The 15,216-nt window shown below is 33.6% G+C and overlaps 1 protein-coding gene across 2 annotated transcripts in view; it reads left to right on the top strand.

Moving 5' to 3' along the window:
- Positions 1-15,216, top strand: part of LOC128988185 (segmentation protein cap'n'collar) — a 143,977-nt gene that overhangs the window by 73,730 nt on the left and 55,031 nt on the right. For both annotated transcript variants that reach the window (XM_054409443.1, XM_054409434.1), the window contains 2 exons: positions 5,431-5,567; positions 6,386-6,529. In XM_054409443.1, the coding sequence (XP_054265418.1) occupies positions 5,431-5,567; positions 6,386-6,529 (281 nt within the window). The remainder of the gene's footprint in view (positions 1-5,430; positions 5,568-6,385; positions 6,530-15,216) is intronic.

Below are 15,216 nucleotides of genomic sequence, written 5' to 3'. Positions count from 1 at the left end.
TTGTCAGAATGTTCCGAGATCCGATGAGTGATGGTGCCGCGGCTCCGACTGTCCGTTCCGTGTTGTTTTAGCTCCGCTAAAGTGGACGGTTTGTAACAGTTTTTGTGTCTTGTTCCTCTCATAACAGTAGCGTATGTGAGGTTGTGAATAGATTTGTTCTCAAGTGTTTGCCGGAGATTTCATCTCAAGAGGTTCTCCGGGATCTCCTTTGTCCTATCTAGAGTCAAATATTAAGGTATGTGAATGTTTTTGGATTCCTTTGAAAGAGAGGGCAGAAATTGCCTAAAATAACAGATGAAAGATGATAAGTGGAGTGACAGTGCACTTTAGATGTGGAGGGTGTTATTGTTTAGGGAAGGTCAAGCTAGATCTAATGGATTGAGCAGGTAGATGCATTGTTGCAGCCACCCTACCTGACCAGACTAGAGAAAATAATCTTTTACATGTAGTGTTTACTAATTTCTAAAGAAACCTCCATAAAATAAATAAATAAGAGGATCAGTAGTATATAAGTAATGTTTGAATGTTTAAAATTAGTAATACCGGTAATTCATTACTTTGATATAAACGTTATATCTTTTCATATAATATTTAATCTTAAATTTAAACATTCAACCTTTTTACTTCTACACTTTTAATTCTTTTAATAAATCCCATAAACTCATGGTGCTAACAATAGTTGACTAGAGTAGAAATAAGATAGTACAGCACTTCTAAAATTATTGTATAGAAAACTGTATAACTCACTAAACTGACAATAATTCTCAACTTCGGCCAGTGCTAATAAGCAATGACAAACACTTGGATACACTAGGACCTTGAAATATTGATGCACCATTTCAGTTATTTTCTTAAGAATGCTTTCTCAATCATTCTCAATGAGTAAAAGTAAAGAAAATAAATCCAAATTCTGCCTTAGGACAGCTATCTATATAAACATTAATCCTGGAGCTTTGGACTACTTTTCCTGGCGAGTTGAATTAATTACTGATATAAAGTGTTTTGTAAGAGATGGACAGCCAAAAATATGGTTAAACTGTAGGAAAAAAGCATTTTTTTACTGAAGGCAATATTTTTTTTAATCTTTATTAGTTGTGTTTAAACATATCTTACTTTAGTTTTTCACAACAGTTCTTAAAAAATTCTTGTAAAAACACAAGTCCAAGTGTATTGTAAGATCTATATTGAAACAATAATAGTGCAAATTGGTTTATTAGCTCTGAATTCAATCTTTTAGTTAGTGTAAAATCTAAATTGATACTGTATAAACACAAATGGAGTTTTTGTAAAAGATAATTATTAACTTGAACCGAAAAAGATAATCATTACCCTACTGTTGTTTTATTTTTGCATACGGTACATTTTAAATATTAAAAACTTGTATATTACTTTATTTATATTTTTTATTTATTTTATTTTATTTGTAATTTTAAAAATTATAAACCCATTTAATCAAAAGTATTTTCCTTATAACAAAAACAATTTCCTTTTTTAACACCACTTAGTTTCCCTGTTAATTCGGAGCAAAAGAAATTATCTGTTTTGTTAAGGTTTAATTTATTATTTAAAACTAAAATTTTATTTTTTAAGTATTTTTTAAATATAAAATATACAATAAATTTAATTTATTATACTGTATTTCAGTTATGCTTGAAATAGTAATTATTCTAGTGTAAGTTTCCATGTTGAGTCTTTATACACACTAGTCAGATGATTTAAATGATTTTAGATTGGAAAAAAGACAGATTTGCATTTCTAAGTTGACAAATAATAATTTTCAATTTGGGTTTCTTGTTGCGAAATTCCCCAATACAGTACTGAAAGAGCTGTTTACCATAGGTCTCCTGGCAAACAAGACCTTTTTAGATCCTCAACTGTTTTACTCTTTTGTTTTAGTTTTTCCGAAATTGAACGCATATACTGTCAGCACAAAATATGGAGACCATAGTAACTGAATGCTTTCTTAGTGGTTTATCTAGCTCTAGAGAATTGGCTGGTCCGCATAGTAAAAACCAAGCAGAGCTGAAAGTGTGTACCTAGAAACTTAACTCTGTGAAAAAGATGTTTAAAGGGCTTTTTATTATGTTAACTTTATTCAACTGAGTCAGTTAACCAACACTTGATTTTCTATTAACTGAAGTATAGGGGCTGCTTTTAAACTTGCAATATATGTTAACATATCTTAATTAATTTGGTTGAAAAATTTATAAATCACACAAATTTATCATACCTAAACAATATTTCCAATTTAACATTCACAGTTTGAACACAATTCAAAAACAAATAAACAATATCAGCGATCTGACACATACTTTCTCCCATTAGCTTGTCAACAACCTTAATCATGGGTAAGCGATTAGAGTAACAAACTATGATATTTAATAGGTAAAATCTAACCGTAATTTTTACAGGAATGGCGGGTTGCACTATTTTGCTTAGAAGGACCATAACAGACAAATTTCAATCAGAATTGTTTTTTTCAAAAAATCCATTATCCTTTTTTTGTGGGTTTTTATGGGAAAATAACATAAGTTACAATAACTTTTGAACCGTAATTTTTACAGGATAGGAAGTTCTACCATTTTGTTTAGAATTTAATTTGGGCTACAATGTACCAAATTTTTATCAAAATCGTTCAAGACATAAAAAAAAAATCAGTTTTTTTCCGTTATTTTATGGAAAGATCACCATTAACACACACATACACAAAAAACATCACTTCAAAAACCACTTTTTTGGGTCCAGAGAGTCCAAAGTTTATATATCCACTCAAAACTCAAACTCAAAAATGTTGACGAAAACAATACTTTCTCCATATACCGTAACTATGTATAGCCGAGAAAGTAAAAATGGGTTAAATATGTTAAATAGCTAGTCTAGTTACCTAGTTGAGATTTTGACTGCAATTTGAAGGAGAGGATACAGACAGAAGGCTAGACAACAGAAAAAGAAGAGAACATAACTCAATTAAATATTCAAAAAGAAATTTATTTCCTCTAAAAAAAAATTTAAATTGAAGCACTTTTTCTTATTAATTAAACCAGAAGGTTAAAGAAGAACGCAAAATGATAAGTAAGATTGTTAGTCTGTTATTTACAGATGATGGTATTAATATGTATTCAGAAAAAGCACATCAGAAATCTAAAACCTGGCAGTCTACATAAGAAAGAGAGGATTTAAGTTTTATGGAAATATTACCACACTTCCTCAAGAAGACCTGCCGATAGGATTCTTCCTTAAATACAAAAGTTCAAACAACACCAAATTAGCCAAGCTACTGTAAAAAAGCACAAAAAGTTAATGCCGCATCTAAAAATTTCCTCAAACTTTTTGAGAATGCCATGTTTGTTACAGGTAGATGATGCAACAGAGCTTTACACATAAGCGCCACACTTAAAAATATACTTCATGCAGAATATTAATTTGTTTTCCATTATACTTGAGAAGGTCAAAAAAGAACCTCTTAAACAGAGCATACAGAGTAGTACATAATTAAGGTCTCCATTAAAGAAACTCATTGTTGCAATCACAACCTCAAAAAATCCATCATAGCCAAAATGCTGGTATTTTAAATTACTAATTTGAAGTTTTAGCAAATAACAGCTGAAAATTAATTTTTTTACTCACACTCCTTACACATTCCTTAAAACAGTGAAATTTTATTTTTATTTTTCAGCTTATAATTTTCTTGAAGTTTCATAAAAAATATATTTAAATAGATGAAATTTTAAAGTCAGGATTCAAATTGTATGGATTAATTTAAGTTCGACTAATGTCATGTCAACTCGTTCTATTAATGAAAAATTGTCATGTGATATCAAAACTAAAACTTTTCACTTCTATGTTGGTTATTGAAATTAATAACTTACAATGAATAATATATAAATATTTCAAAACAACTGCAGTACTGTTATTTTTTGTTGACAATGTGTTGTTCAGGAAGAGCCGCTAGATTGACAGTAAGGGTCTAAAGAGAGTCAATTGTTTTCATCACTGTCAAATGTGCAATTTGTGTCTATACAAATTTGTGATTTTCCTTATCTTTCAGTGTTGTTATAAGTGTGGTGCTGTGACATATTTTTCTTTTCTTTCTAACTCCAAGTATAGAAGTCCCTTTGAATTTCCAAATAGACTTAAACATTTTTGAATGCATTTTAAAAACACCAAACTATTGGTACTTTATTTGCTAGAAGATAAACGAGAAAATACTGCATAATTTTGAAAATCTGATTGTAGTAAATGTTTGTAGGATTATCCCAAGTAAATATTTATAAAATGTTATATTCAAATCTTGCACACAATCACAAATTAAAACTTGTGATCAAACTGTACTGTTAACCCACGCTTCCTATTGTGTAAGTAGAGTTCACCCAACCTATCTTATATGCTCAACAGTAACATGATCGGAACATTATTAGCACAGAAGCTCATTTCTTGTACATGCATTATAATAAGGTTTAAAGTGATTTCCAAAATAAGAAAGCGGTGAAGCCATAACACTGCAAACTCCTGTTTAAACAGCTCAGTATATTGCTTTTACTGTACATTGCATTTGTTGCACTGATTAAACATATATTTTCTTTTGTAACCAGTATCTATAGTATGTTTTAGGATTCCTTCTTAATAGGTTGTAAAGGCTAGCATTGATGTAAATTATTAATATTTTCATAAATACAATACAACTGGGTGGCTGAAGAATGGTTATAGTGCTTCACCTGGTAATAAGAAGGTAGCTGGTTAGATGTTGAGGAATGTCAGTAACTTTTTGATAGTTCGAAACTGGACCCAGCTGTCTTTCCTTCGACCATTCGACTTTTAATAATTAGCCGACTAAATAAACTTCTGATCACAGTTAGTAAGAACTACACATATTACCTCACTCTTTTCTCATTCATGTCACAGAGAATTAAGATACAGAGGATACAAGCTTATGGGGCAACCGTGTGCTTAATGTACTGGTATTGAGCAAGGAAGAGCCTGAACGGCAATGGCCACAAAGCATTGTTGTACAGCAGTTATAGCGCACAGGGTCTTCCTACAGCGACAGCGCTGCAGTACGTGATGGCAAGGAAGGAAAGGAGAGTGGGAGGGGTCTAGACACCAGCAACTGATGCCAGACACCACTTAAGTGTACCATTGAATGTATCCTCTGTTTCTTATTTATCTGTGCATTATACTGAGGTTATACTACGCCTCAGTTGGGTCCCTAATTTTAATAGTGATACATAGCAAACTTGGTAGTACAATTAGTTGCCAGTTTTAACTTTTGACTTCTCTGAATAATGTTGAAAGCAGTATCTGGCATCGCTCAGAAGGCAGTGTTTTGATTTAATGATATTCATAGTTATTTTGAAGGGGAGACATATGCCTATGAAATTCTTTTACAAGTGCTAAATTATGTGATGAGTCTCATTCTTGTGTTTTCCTCAGGTGAATATGTTCTGAAGGAGGACATCAATGTGACTTCTCTGTCTGTTGATGATCCACCGTCCGCCCTCCTTCAGGAACCCGACTTCTCATTGGAACAAGCATTTGAACTTGTCTGCCTTGATGAATCTTGCACTGAGGTAATGTTAGAATTTCTCATCTAAAATCATTTCACTTTAAGAACAAATTTACAGAATAGGTTGTTACTGAAACACTGAAACTAATGTTTTGTTTCAATCATTTCAACAACACAAGTTCCTTATATTTTTTACAGAAATTGTTGTCTTTAAGTTGGTATGCTGTATCTAATGGCACATTGATATTGCATTAAATTAATATACTGTATGGACAAATTTAAAATCAAGAACATGTTTGTTTGTTAAATATCAACCTTACTCTTACTGGTAATCCTAACCCGGGAGGTGTTTCACTAATCTTTAAAAGACCGTTTTTTTTCTTTTAAATTAAATTTTGTTTACCATAGTGCCAGTCATAATTATCTTGACTAAAATACTTATAGTAATAGTATGATGTGTTTCATTACTCCCCATGCTTTTGCCCTTCGGGCCTTTTGACAGCTTCTATGAAGTATTATTGGCATTAGAATGTGCCATTTTTTGCAAATTAAAAATACAGTTAGTTGAACCATATACTTATCTTTTATGCTAGTAGTTTTAATTACTTCACAATATTTGTATTGTAAAAGTATACGTTTATAAAACGTAGTAAAATTATAAAACTTGGAAATAAGATTAAAATTGGCTCCTACCAAATATTCATGAATCAAAATTCCTTTCACCTTCCAGATCCTAGGTAAGCAGGACAATGGCAAACCATGACTCATCTTTAGGAGTTGCCACCGTAGTAGTACTAATTTTTAAATTTAAAAAATGTTAATGTGCACAAAAAAGCTTATTATATCTTTATGATAATTAATTAGTGACTGGTTTTATTGCAGTTGGAAACAAGTGCTGAAGCGAAGCCAGACAGTGAAGAAACGAAGAAAGATTCTGAAGACGTATCTACATCAGATGCTGCTGAAGACTTGGAGTTGCTCTCTGAAATGATTCAGACTCCTCAGTACCATGCTCGCCCTTTCCAGGTAACCTTACATATTCTTCTTATAGAGAGTGTTTGGCTGTTTTAGGCCCCTTTTGTGCACAGTGGTAGCGGATTTTAACGCCCAAGCTAAAAACAAAGCGGCTGCAAAATTCTCAAGCGATTCGCACCCGCAGCCCCACTAGTGTTTTCATATCAGCCGTGGTAGGGGAAGTAAGTGCTGCCAACAATCTGTTAATCTGTTACTATCATTGGGTTGACATTGACTCTTTTTCTTTTACGGTTACCACCTTACTATTTAAACTAAAAATAATTTGTAAAACTGTTAAGTTTACGCTTATTAATACACATAAGCAAACCTTGGTTAGATAGTATATAGTAGAACCGCTGATATCCGGCCTTGGTTTTACCGGTCCCCTTCCAGGAAGCCAATATCAAAATGTTTTTTTTTAAACTTACAGACGTGTAGCTGCAAGCACATATGTCTTTGCAACTTGATCCGCTTCAGGTTTCTTACTATGTATCTGCTTGTTTATACATTTTACTGTGTCACTACTCAGTAGAGCTAGTAGCCTCTGAACAGATGGTTGATTATTTCCAAAGCGGGGTTAGTTTAGTTCATTAATCGTTGTATTTCACAAAATGGATTAGAAATTTGAGTAGAAATTTATAAATTTATCTCAGAACAGACTTGAATGTTACTTTTGACTGCATATATTGATTACATAATAGATATTATTATTAGGTATCAATTTTCATTTTCCTAGTGGGTTGTTTTATCCGGCTAAATCGTTATCCTGCTAGAGGCTTGGTGGGGGCCGGATATGAGGGGCTCTACTGTAGTTATAAAATATTAACTAAGCCTCAAAACATTAAAAAAATTAACCCAAGGTTCCAAGGTTGTGACTTTTCTGGTTTTACCGTGGCTTCATTTATACAATAATTTATACTAAAAAATAGTCTGTACTTGGTGGGTTGTTAAATAGGGTCTTCAAAATACTTTTTCTAGTTACCTGTAAGCTGAGTCTGAAACATCTGTGAGCTTTAAAAAATCCATCTGGAAGAGTAGGTTTTACGGTTAAAACGGCAAATTATAAAGCATTAACAATATGTGTAATATAATGTCAGCAATTCAGGTATAAAAAACTTTTTCTTCTAAAACATTGCTTTAAAGTAGGTACTGTACACAATTTAAGATATTTTAAGCCATGTAAAATTAGTAGGCCTACGAACGGTCGAGGATATTAACAAAAGTACAATACATTCCGTCAAAAGTAGTAAATTTACGGGACCAAGAAGGTTGCAGCACTTAAAGTGGGAGCGGGCCGTGCAGCTGTGCAATTATGTTCCCTCAGGACCCAATGTACATACAAACTGCTACAAAGTCACGGTTCCTATGCCCACCGCTCTGAATTTTCGGGCCGCTCCGTTGTGCATAAAAGAACGCATTTGAGTCAATATACTTATAGAATCGCAGTGGCTACCTCTGTGTGGCTACTGCTGGTGCATAAAAGGGGCCTCAACCTAAAATGTGATAAAAATATTAGCTTTACAGTTTTTTTTTCATATTGTGATAAGTACATTACTTATACGACCTTCAGACTTTATTCTGACTGCATCCCTGCCTATGTCCCTCAAGTGGTGGATTTGAACCTGAAAGACACAGTCCTGATGTATTATTGACCCTTCAAGGCGCAATTCTTTTAATGCCCGCTGGCCGCTGGACCCTGCTATGATAGTATTTCGCCAAATTGCATTCATACCCTCGATTTGCCATTTGCTGGTCAGCATAAGTGTTTGGTCTAGCCATGATTAAATTCATAATTTCATCTTAAAAATAGAATATAAAAATACCTAGGGGACTATCAATTGGAAATTTAGGTCCATATTCACAAGTAAATGGTTCTTCTCTTAAGGGTTCATATCCTTGTAATAAATTTCATGTTTGAAAAAAAATGTCTCTCTTGCATTCACTACGACCAGAAACAGGTGTAAAAGGTCGAGCAACCAATGGTTACTATGCTGTATACAACCCAGTTTAAAATAGCTCACTAAATCGTCGTCAGATGCCACTACCAATTGTGTTGCATCATGAAGTTTGAGTCTTGTCAAACCGTAGCAGTGTCTTTTTACGTGTGACGAAGAAGGCTTGTAAAACCGTCAAGAAAGGTTAAGGGGAAGCTTAGAAAAGCAGTCAGTTCTTGCATCAAGTAGAAATTCCATCTTTGGAATATGCCATACGGCTCTTAGAAGTGCAAATTTTCTGGATGAGAGCAACCTTGTAGGTAATGCAGTGGCCCATATTGGTAGCTAGAGAAATCAATAATCTCTGTTTGCATGAGGTAATAAATAGGCTCAACAGGTAATTTTGTGATAATTGATTGTCTTTCACTTTAAGTAAGACAGAGATTAAATTCCATTGAAATATGATCTTCTTGACCAGTTAAAATGTCTCTAAAACTTTCGCTGCGGCACGCCAAATGGCAGGCGTATCCCCAGTGCAGCATAGCCCGCAGCGTCGAACAAACCCGATTGCCGCGTGTGATTGGCTTTCCAATTTCGGTCTGACGAATAGCAAATCAAGTGCGGGGATGTCCTGCTTTACGATGAGAGTCGACGTAGTTCGCTAAACACCCACAGATAGCAGCACTGCTTGGAACATAGCCGGTCCCATTGGAATTGTATTGCCAAATGGAGGGAAAAAGACAAGACAAAAAGTTTATTTTTAAGCTTGCCAGACGGGGATTTTGAGGGAAAATTACTACCAACCTACACCACGACAAAATGCAAGTCACACACTACACGCCAACGTGGTATAGGTCCGCTTTCGACCGACGCTAGACCAAAAAACGAGGATATACAAAAGGCATTGCCGAGCGTTCCCGATCGGGTACGGACGCACCCTCTCCATTAGCTAACTAGCTTGGATGATTATTCCATTATATGTCACGTGTTTCATATGTCCATGAATTATACAAAATCACAGAGGGATGGGAAACTACGTCTCTAAGTTTACGTCGAGTTACAGACACTTCTGAATGTTTCTCTGAACTGGAAGAAACAGACCCATCATTGATCATACTTCTTTTAATCTATGATACTACTCAGGTGATAGATACCACACACGTACACTGTGGGTCACTAATCACTAAAGACTCATTGGTGTCAGGATTCAGATCTCTGGACCTGAGTAGACTTTTTTACTTTTCAGTTTTAAAATTGAATTACACATAATACCTCTGCAGTCAGTTTACTTGGATACTTGAAGTATTCCCACTGGTATCGCATCATCGGTTCGTCAGTTTTTTTTTCTTGTTCTTTCCTTTCTTCATATTGATAGTATATCCTCTGTTATGAATTATAATGATTTGAATTATGAGTCAAATTAACTACCTCCTAAAAACTACAACAATACTGAAAGTGATAAGTTTAAAGTGTTTGTCATAGAGTTTCTAAAATTATGTCTGAGGAGTAGTGACGTCATTCTGACGTGTTAAGTTAGAAAATAGTGATCGTAAAGGGGATCAGGAGGTTGATGTAATTGTTATGGGTATGATCACTGTTCGATAAAAACCGTACTGAACAATCACGGATGTTGCGGTGATCACTTTTCCATTGTTATTGGTGGTTTCAAGTTTTAGCTGGGTCACATAAACCTAAAATAAAAGTAACTCTGCACTAATGGACATGTTATCCTATCTGCACCATGCAGCTGGCATGCTACGGTTTGTACCACCAAACAATGTGCCGTGTTGGCACCAAGAATTAAAAATCATGTTTCATTACTAACATTACTTTTCTTAAGAACCAGTTTTGCCATCTCTACTGTAAAATACAATTATGGCAATCATGAAATATATTCCCTAAAAAAAAAAATACCAAATTTGTTTTTAAAATTTTAGCAATATTTCTTGGGTATTTTAACTTTCATATTCAGACAATCAATTTTAGTATTTCTGGAATCTGATTACAGTCAAGTTGGTGATTTCTTTTATGGTTTTATCTAGCATGATTTCTAATGTGTAATTAAAAATGTGCTAACTTGGCATCCTAAAAATTCTTGTATCTGGTCCTAGAAATATCTTCTGATTTGCCCCCTGAGTTTGATAGTTCCATTACATCTCCAATAGTTTATTGTTTCAGCCCAGAAACATTGTTTAACAAATTTGTATTTTTTGACTAAACTTATTTTCCTATTAGCTGATAGGAAACACTTAAATGTCATTCCTCAGAATATTTGCATATATTAATGTTACCTCGTGCTTGATGATTGTATGAAAAAAAAAAAATTATAAAACCAATCTCATACAAAAAAAACTTTAAAATGTAGATTAAACTGTGGACAGCCAAATTTATTACATTTTGTTTATAATCAATATGCTATATTAAACCAATAATAAATATAAAAAAAACACAACACAACATGCCTATGTGGATGTGATAATTGTGTTGGTTTTTATATAGTGTATATTGTATAACCAATATGAATTATTATAATCAATGACAAAGAAATGGTGGTGCTATTAATCTAATCATGTTATTGTATCAACCTTCAACATTCTTCCAATAATACATTATTATTATTTTTTTCAATGCAAGCCTAAAGCAACAATACAAATATAGAGAATTAAATCACATAAAAAACCTACCTTCTATTTACTCTTTAAAAAACCAAAAAGCGTAATAGTAATAATTATAGTAATTGACTTATTTTTTATATTTTAAAATAAAACCGTTCATACTATATACAATTAAATATTGCCGTACTTTGTTATAAGTTAATATAAAATCATAAACCCACAATCTTAACTGTATAGGATAAGAAAGTCACATAAAAATAATGTAGTTTCTTCAACCACGCGGAGCTCCTTCAAAACACCGAACACTGTACTATTGGTTATATGTAGTGTTGGTTGCGTCTCTGCTTTTTGAAGGCACCTCGAGATTTTCGATTTTGTAACCTTGTCACACAAATCGTATCCAGGCCATAATTTGTATATTTATTGTTGTTTTTAACTATCGTGCTATTGGTAATTCGTGATCGAATTTCGCATAGTTAGGTTTTAATATTAGATTATATTAATTATATTTAATGTTATTATTCAAATTACTGTAGGTTTTATGGTAAGACCTAGGCCTGGAACAGAATTTTTCTCCATTTGATGTTTCCAGAAGGAAATTAAACACCATTCGCTCAATTTCTTTTATAAATAGCTGTATTATTTTAGTGCTGTAATACTAACAAAAAAATTGTGAACTTTATTTTTTTTTAAGAAGAAAATGAGGTTACCGGTATTGTACCGATGGATTTAAATATTTTTATGATCTAATAGATCTATGATCGGATATAGGATAGACAAATCAAGGACTGTCAAAAAACTGTTAGAAAAGAGTTTGTTTCCTCAGAGATCCTCACAGAACGAAATAAAATTATTACCTCATTGCTAGAAGAAAAATTTGGTGTGCCATTGTACTTTTTTGTGCAAGATTACATCGATTGTAGATTACAATTATGTACCAGTACCGAGTACCGTAATATTATTTTTCTTCATGGGATAAACCACAGATTTCATTATATAGTACGTCAGAATACACTTTTAGCTATAAAATTTATAAGGATGACTAGATGACCCGTGCTGTTCCGCAGCATTGAAATTAATAATAAAAAAATAAAATACTAAACTAAGGGCGGTACAACTTTAATTAAACTCTTATAGGGCTGCTGGATTAATTTCGCCTTATGACCAAATTAAAGTATAACACATTCCATATAACACAGAGAAAATCGTCCCGATGTATTTTTTTCCGTTTTGAAAATCAATTAATCCAGAACAATATCCACACACTTCCTAAAAGCACCTACAGAGAAAGCACGTACATTTGTTAACTCATATGTAACACAGCGTGAATGAGGCTTTATTAAGAATGTTTTATTAACAACAATATTTCTTGTAAAATAGACATCTGTGTCGGTAGAATTGCATGTACGCATATTCTCAGGTGTAGTTCCCTCCATCTGGTAATCTTTATTAATATTACGACTTTTATAATACTTCCTTCCAAACAATGTTTGCTGTTCGTCCACCTTTTGATTTAGTTTCTACTTTTACAGTATCGAAAGATTTCCCTCTCGATAAGGCGACGTACAACTGACCGTGACTAAATACTGGTTCAGGCAAGTACACACCAACTCGATCAATCGTTTGGCCCTGCGCCTTGTTGATGGTCATGCAGAACGCAACCTTTATGGGGAATTGTCTTCGTTTGAAAGAAAATGGTACTGTAGAATCTGATGGAGAGAGATCAATGCGGGGTAATAGTGCACGTTGTCCAATATTTGTGCCAGTTATGATTTCTAAGTCTAAACTGTTTTCATACATTTTCTTGACAATAAATCTTGTTCCGTTTAGAAGACCTGCTGTGTAGTTTAAATTTCTTAATAACATCACAATGGCACCTTCCTTTAAGACTAATTTGTGAGAAGGCAAACCAGTCATCTCAAGGCTGTTGAGGAGTTCAATAGGGAATTGCAATAGTACACTGTCATCATCTATTGGAAAATGTTTTGAAACTAAAGTTCAGAGTCAGCTCAACTCAACATACCCTCCGCCCGAATAAAAGTATAGCCCGATATTATACCGATAGCCCAAATAAAAGTAGATTATTTAGACAAAAACAAAACAAAAAACTAAACGAAACGAAAAAACGAAAGTTGATATCTATACTCAATTCTAATTACGTTATCCTATTTATTTTCATATAAGAACCTTCGGTAAAATTCCGGCATCATTTGTGTAATTAATTATGATTATTAAGATTGGCATAGTGCTGAATCACAAACAAACCAAATGGTTCCAAAATAGAATTACCTCAACAGTACCTGTTGATTTCGACGGGTTTAACCTTGTATTTTTTTTTTTTTTTTGTATTTTGAATTTTGTATCTTAAACCGATGCTTGTTGTGAAATCTGGACATGCATAACTTCAATTTGAAAATTCAACCATGAAAATTGGTCGAGTAGAAGAGCCAAACGAACTGGGGAAAAAAAACTAAATTTAACTACCAATAGAGCAAATTTATTTTACGTATAATCCGGGTTTGGACTGTAGCTACATATATTCCAATGCTTGATGGTACATCTGTGCGTACATACCCTCAATTTGAGACCTCAATCTTGAAAATCGGTCGGTTAGAAGAGCCAAACGAACTCGGAAAAGAGAAACAAAATTTAACTTCTATAAGAAATACATGGAGAGGAAATACTTTTTACGTATAAACGAAGTGGGGTTATAGATAAATATTTGCCGATGCTTGATGGAAAATATGTGCGTGCATACCTTCAATTCGAGACCTCAATCATGAAAATCGGTCGGGTAGATGAGCCAAACGAACTCGGCAAAGAGAAACAAAATTTAACTCCCATAAGAAATACATGGGGAGCAAATTTCGTTTACGTAGAAATCGCGTGGAATTATAGATACATTGATGCCGATGCTTAATGGCAAATCTGTACGTGCATACCTTCAATTCGAGACCTCAATCATGAAAATCGGTCGGGTAGAAGAGCCAAACGAACTCGGCAAAAAAATCCCAAATTTAACTCCCATAAGAAATACATGGGGAACAAATTTCGTTTACGTATAATCCGCGTGGGATTATAGATACATTTATGCCGATGCTTGATGGCAAATCTGTGCGTGCATAACTTCAATTTGAGACCTCAATCATGAAAATCGGTCGGGTAGAAGAGCCAATCGAACTCGGCAAAAATAAACCAAATTTAACTCCCATAAGAATAACATGGGGAGCAAATTTCTTTTACTTATAAGCCGAGTAGGATTATAGATAAATATATCCCGATGCTTGATGGCAAATCTGTGCGTGCATACCTTCAATTTGAGACCTCAATCATGAAAATCGGTCAGGTAGAAGAGCCAATCGAACTCGGCAAAGATAAACCTAATTTAACACCCATAAGAATAACATGGGGAGCAAATTTCTTTTACGTATAAGCCGAGTAGTATTATAGATAACTATATTCCGATGCTTGATGGCAAATCTGTGCGTGCATACCTTCAATTTGAGACCTCAATCATGAAAATCAGTCGGGTAGAAGAGCCAATCGAACTCGGCAAAGATAAACCAAATTTAACTCTCATAAGAATAACATGGGGAGCAAATTTCCTTTACGTATAAGCCGAGTAGGATTATAGATAAATATATGCCGATGCTTGATGGCAAATCTGAGCGTGCATACCTTCAATTTGAGACCTCAATCATGAAAATCGGTCGGGTAGAAGAGCCAAACGAACTCGGAAAAGAAAAACCAAATTTTTTTAATATATAAGATAAGGTGATTTAAATTATAAAGGCTTACATAGATTAACTAGTACTTCGCACTCATTTACATTGTTTGAATTTGTGTTATACAAAATAGAAATATTTTGGTAGAACAATACCAACATTTTAGCTTACCATAACTGGTTAATGCTGCACAATTGTAAGCTTGAATTATTTGAACACCTGTTTTTATGCAAGTTATGCAGGTTGTTTTATTATTGTGTCATTGAGTCCATAGCCCTGACAGAATATAAGATTAAAGATAACTAACTGTTGCTACCAATGCTACCTTTGATATCACAAACTTCTTTGTACAATCCAGGAAATTGTTATCAAATTTAAAATATGTATAATGTGTATTGACTCTATAAAACATTGTATTTGATTGG

The sequence above is a fragment of the Macrosteles quadrilineatus genome, unplaced genomic scaffold (assembly GCF_028750875.1).
Source record: "Macrosteles quadrilineatus isolate MER2022 unplaced genomic scaffold, UCM_ALF_1.0 Scaffold_1__1_contigs__length_201487025, whole genome shotgun sequence".
Lineage (NCBI taxonomy): Eukaryota > Metazoa > Arthropoda > Insecta > Hemiptera > Cicadellidae > Macrosteles > Macrosteles quadrilineatus.
This window is presented reverse-complemented; position numbering and strand designations above follow the sequence as displayed.